At 39.8% G+C, this 5,861-nt stretch overlaps 1 protein-coding gene across 1 annotated transcript; it reads right to left on the bottom strand.

The window, feature by feature from the left end:
• Positions 1-2,972: 2,972 nt before the first annotated feature.
• On the bottom strand, positions 2,973-5,641 carry LOC137938522 (receptor-like protein EIX2). Its single transcript, XM_068783475.1, has one exon. The coding sequence runs from the start codon at positions 5,639-5,641 to the stop codon at positions 3,011-3,013; it is 2,631 nt and encodes an 876-aa protein (XP_068639576.1). The 3' UTR covers positions 2,973-3,010.
• Between the last annotated feature and the right edge of the window lie 220 nt (positions 5,642-5,861).

The raw sequence follows: 5,861 nt of genomic DNA, 5'->3' as shown, positions 1-5,861 counted from the left end.
GAGCTGGTGTGAGTTACAGAAAGGGTAAGCTCGAGACTCTCGGCGTCAGGAGAAAAACAGAGAAGCTCATGACTCTCAGCGTTGTGAGAAAAAAAAGAGGCTTCGGTCTCGTCAAAACTCGGTGTTGTTGGCGGAAGAGAGGGCGTTGATGTGCGATGTCGTTGCCAGAAGAGAGGAGCTCTGAAACTCACTGCTATTGCCGGAAGTACTCCGGACTCGACCGTTCAGAGAACAAAGCTGATGCTCGCTATTATTGCCGGAAGAACAGATCTCTCGGGCTTGCTGTAACAATGCGTCGTTGTGCGCTGTGTGAGTGGAAGAAGAGAGAGGTTGTCAAGGGTGGCGCTATTTTTGAACAGAAAAGGCTCGAGAAGGCTCGAGCGACGCCGACGTTGTTGCTGGAGAAGAGAGAGCCGCGGAAGTTCGGGACTTCAGATCTCTATGTTGGTGTGTGCGGCAAGTGGGAGAAAGCTCAGGACTCAGATACAGATGAACTTTCTCACTGTCGCGAGGTTCGGCGCTGTTGCCGGAAGTGAAACTCTCTGGACTCGGAAGAGTGAGAGCTCGGACTCGGTGTTGTTGCCGGAAGAGAAGCTCTCTGGACTCGAAAGAGTGAGACCTCGGACTCGGCGCTATTGCTGGAAGAGAAGCTCTCTGGACTCGAAAGAGTGAGAGCTCGGACTCGGCGCTGTTGCCGGAAGAGGTCAGGTCGGGACTCGACGGTGTTGCTGGCAGAGGCCGCAGGGAGGCGTTCAGATGCTGTTGGTAGATGCAGAAGGGAGGCGTTCTGGTACTACTGGTAGAGGCAGCGGGGAGGCATTCTGATGCTGATGGTAGAAGCAACAGATAGGCGTTCTGGTGCTGCTAGTAGAGGCAGTAGGGAGGCGTTTCAGTGTTGCTGGTAGAGGCAGCAGGGAGGCATTCCAGGTGTTGCTGGTAGAGGCAGCAGGGAGGCATTCCAGGTGTTGCTGGTAGAGGCAACAAGGAGGCGTTCCAGGTGCTGTTGGTATAGGTAGCAAGGTGGCATTCCGATGTTGTTGGTAGAGGTAGCAAGGAGGCGTTCCAGAACGAATAAAAAAACGTATTTATCATCGGCAACTCCAGTCTTCCCACAACGAATTCTCCATAAAAAACAGCAAGAACATGGTCTTAGATAAGCAGAAGAAAAATATAAAAAGAGGGGAGATAACGAGGATCGGTTTCAAGATCTCTATGGGAATGCCTGATTAATAGCGGAGAAGAGATCATGCGCTTCCTATTCGTGGATTCATTCTTGGCCGGGGCACGGTGGAGAAGCTCCGTTCTGCCCAATTTCCTCAAAGTCGTCCTCAATGATATCGAATGAATTTGCCAGGAGGAATCCGCCAATGAGACCGAGAAAGAGAAATGTTTCGATGGGTCTGCCCGATTGTTGACGAGAGTATCCATCTCCCTTGTTAATTTATTTATTAATTAATTTAATAAAAAAAATTCTTAAATGATTTTATAAAAATCAACCCAATCATTAAATGCTAGATGGGGATCCCACTTGCCCATAATTGAGTCTAGTTAAACCCGGGTTGGAGAAATGGGGTGGGGTCCTTCCAATTAAACATAGTTAATTAATATTTTGATCGTATTTATTAGTAAATGTAATTTCCACAAAAGATTAAACAAATTGAAAATAAATTCCACCATGATGGTTTCAATTATTTTTATTTAGAAATTCGACAAAAATTGTTTCCACCAAATTTTGTTTTGGTGGACAATATTTTTTTGTCAAAACAATATTTCTCAAAAATACTTTCTTTTGTTAAAAATATTATTTCAATCGAAAAGTAATTCTACCGAAAGAAAGTATTTCTTGCCATGTACTTGTCATAACTCTACTACCAAAAAATAAATTTTCAATGATAGAGTTTTCTTTTATTTTTTAGTTACTCTACCAATGAAATATTATTTATGCTGGATATGGTGACATCTATCGAAGAAAAAAAAAACTCTTTTTCTTGTAGTGTTATATTTAATTATGTAATTAATTATTTTAGGTTTTAGTTACAAAGCTTTGCTAAAAACTAGACTTGGTCAAGGTACATTGCATGGTTGAATCAGAATCAATTGACCTATCCAATCACGATTTTACAATAAAACATTTAACAACATCTCATAGGGCAATTGGTTAGTCTAAACTAGATTTATTATAGAGCATTCAACATCTTCCTTTTAATTGATTGTTGATTTTCGTCATTGGCATGGACTATGTGGCCATGGACTCGTCTAATAATCACCTATATTTTAATTATACATGCTCCATATTTCTTCCATGGAATATCACCATACGCTCTCTTGGGTGTTGTATCTTTACTTTGCTTGGTATTCCTTCTTCCCTTAGGCTCCATCAGAAATAAACTCACTTTTGGGTTGCTCAAATCTCTACTATTAGAAGAAGAATAATATTTATAATTGTCATTATTTCGATACCAAAGAAGACTTACATTATTACATTTTGTCTTTTAAAAATTTCACTAATATTTTAATAAAGAAAAAACCAAAAAATGTCACTGTATTTTGAAAAACCCTACTAAATTATAATGATAAATATATAATTGAATGACATTTGCATATGAAAAAGGATGAGTTACAAAGAAAAGAAAACAAAACCACATCCTATGAAAAAAAATTTAGCTTTGACAATATTATGTTTATTTCCAACAAAACTAAACTTACATACCATTTACAAATCGAAAATACATAATTCTCCAAGACCTTTTGAATAGTAAAATTCCAAACACACTTACGAAGTCAATTGCAAATCCAAGAGCAATGCCAACATAGATCCATCTCATATCAGACCCGTCTCACAATATTCCAACAAAACCAATCTTGCAAACCATCTACAAATCGAAAATATATAATTCTCCAAGACCTTTTGAATAGTAAAATTCCAAACACACTTACCAAGCCAATTGCAAATCCAGGAACAATGCCAACATAGATCCATCTCATTTCAGACTCATCTTCAAACTCTTCATCACCAAGGTTGGACAGGAATTTGATCCCTCCCATCACTTTTACATTCTTTTCTCAATGGTTGTCCACAAAGACCTTCATTACCCATATAATTCGATTCATCAAGGGTATCAAGTTGATTACCCCTTGGAATTATTCCAGACAAATTATTGTATGAAAGGTTGAGATGACTCAAAAATGTCAGACTAACAATAGCTGGAGGAATCGATCCAGAAAGATGGTTTCTTGACAAATCCAGATTTTGTAATTGATATAGCTTCCCAATGCTCTGTGGGATCTTCCCGAAAAATTGATTCCCCGACAAGTTCAAAGCAATCAAACCAATAAGGTTTCCAACTTCTTCTGGGATTGTTCCTGACAAATTGTTGTTTGAGATATCTAAAGCAATAACCAATGAAAGAGTGCTAGTGAATTCATACACAAACCCATTGTACGACACATCAACATTTTCTTTGTAATAGTTGCTCCCATAGCCAAGTGTATTATTTGTAACATGATTGGTTCTCATGGCTGCTAAATTTGTTATACCTCTAGGAATGGCTCCTGTCAGACGATTATGTGACACATCAAGGACTTGCAAATAACCCAAATTCCATAGTTCCGGGATAGTTCCACTAAACATGTTGGACCTTAGTTGGAGTATTCGAAGGTTAGACAACCTTACTCCAATCCATCTCGGCAAGCTTCCACTAAATTCATTCCCACTAAGGTCAAGAATTTGCAAATCAGTACAATTTTTCAAAAACGAAGGAAATTCTCCCGATAACTTATTCTTCTCAAGGTGCAAGTTTTCTATATTCACAAATTGAACAGAAGACCATGGAATATTGCCAGATAAATGGTTTGCCTTCAAATCAAGCACCTTGAGAGATCCACAATTAGCCAAAGTTGGGGGCACGCCTCCAGTGAGATTGTTATGGGAAAGATTAAGAATTTCTAAGCTCTCCAACATACCAAATAAAGGAGGAATGACCCCAGAGAATTGATTATATGAGATATCAAGAAATTGGACAGGGTTTGTGAGAAAAGGTATGGGACCTGTGATCTTGTTGTAGCTCAGATCAATATATGCAAATGTATAATTGTGAAGTGTAATGTATGGAAGTGAACCTGAAATATTGTTCATACTGAGGTTCAAATAATAAAGTGGAGAAGTGATGTTCCAAAACCACAACGGTATATTACCAACAGATGTTCGGGAGAGATCTAGGTAATCCATGTTTTTTTGAGTTTGAAGCCATAGAGGAAATTGTGGGCCAAGATGACAAGATTGAAGGTAGAATTCTCGAACTTGAAATGGAGGAAGCCAATCTATAGGAAGACGAAACTCTAATGAATTTTGCGACAGGTCTAGGACGATTAAGTTGCTCAGATTTTGGAAATGATTTTCAAGTACAACACCTTCCAACATACTATTTACAATGCCAATCTCTTTCAGAGGTGACAGTTCTCCCAAGCATGCAGGAAGGGGTCCAGGAAATCTACTGTTAATGATGTGTAACTCAGTTAGATTTGTTAAGGAGCATAACCAATCAAGCTTTGGCGCAATTGAATCTTCAAAACCTTGTAAGAACAAAGTTTGCAGGTTGTGTAAGTTTCCCATTGGGCTTAGAAAACCCTTCGTGATTCGATTCCCTCCCAAGTGAAGACTAGTAAGAGTAGTCATATTACCAATAGAGTTTGGGATTTCTCCGTATAGCTCAACCCCATATATAACCATCTTCTTAATATTCTTCCAACTGCCACTGAATAGATTTGAGCAATTTACTGTGAGGTTATAATTATACAACAAAGAGAGCTCCTCCAAGTGAGGCAACACTGCAAACTCTGAAGAAATATCACCGTAGAAGTCATTAACACCGAGATCAATTGACACAAGTGCCGTAATATTAACTAACCAATTAGGAAATTTTGAATGGAACTGATTTGAAGAAAGATCCAAATGACGCAGTTGGGTAAGATTGAGAAATGAGGGCGTTGGGGGGAAAGTTGAAAGAGAAGCACTCCACATTTCGAGTATTTGTAGGGAAGAAAGTGAGTTAATTACATGAAACCAGCGAGAACCTACCATGGAAAGATTAACACCATCCATCCCTACGTGCTTCAAAGATGGCATATTTACTATCCAGTCAAGACTATCTGCATACAACGTTGATCTCAGGCCGGAAGAAACACCCAAAGACTCCAGATAAGAAAGATTTCCAAGATGGAAAGGAATTTTCCCGCTGAAGTCTGCATAGGACAGGTTCAAATGCCTCAACTCTTTTAAGGAACCGATAAAGTCCGGAATTTTAACTCCATCGAAAGAGTTATCACTCAAGTCAAGCTGTCGGAGATGTTTTAGTTGCAGCAACACTGCATCGATCTGGCCACTGTATGGACCGTGAGAAAGATTAAGTTGGATCACGTACCCTGTTTCAATGTGGCATGTAACACCTTTCCAGTTGCAGCAATCCTGAGTAGCATCCCATGAGGCAAGAAGATTGGATGGATCGATGAGCTTGCTTCTGAATTTGGTAAGAGCCTCTCTCTCCACATCGAAGCAACCCACTTGCGAAGAACTGATCCCCTTGCATAAGATACCCAGCAAGAGAAACCCAACAAACAAATTCACAATTAAAGCCGCCCTCATCTCTTCGACACTAACTCCCTTCCCCAGCTGCTTCTTTCTCCTGTCATCTCTTTATAGTTTGTATAGAGAAGGTTTCTGTTTCCGAACACGAGGTTCAGCCGATCAGATTTCTGTGGTAGGGAACGTGTTGCACACTCTGCTGTCCCCTCCTTTCTCCATATGACGACTTTGACAAGTTAATGCTGAATAGTCTTGAAAGGAACAGAGAGGAAGCGACTGA

The sequence above is a fragment of the Aristolochia californica genome, unplaced genomic scaffold, assembly GCF_029961685.1.
Source record: "Aristolochia californica isolate CCGP_79_NKW_82.1479 unplaced genomic scaffold, dmAriCali1.0.hap1 SCAF_8, whole genome shotgun sequence".
Classification (NCBI taxonomy): domain Eukaryota; kingdom Viridiplantae; phylum Streptophyta; class Magnoliopsida; order Piperales; family Aristolochiaceae; genus Aristolochia; species Aristolochia californica.
Note: the sequence above shows the minus strand (reverse complement) of the source record. Positions and strands in the feature narration are given on the sequence as shown.

Coding starts and splice junctions, on each gene's coding strand:
- LOC137938522 (XM_068783475.1), bottom strand. CDS start 5,641: ATGAGGGCGGCTTTAATTGTGAATTTGTTTGTTGGGTTTCTCTTGCTG.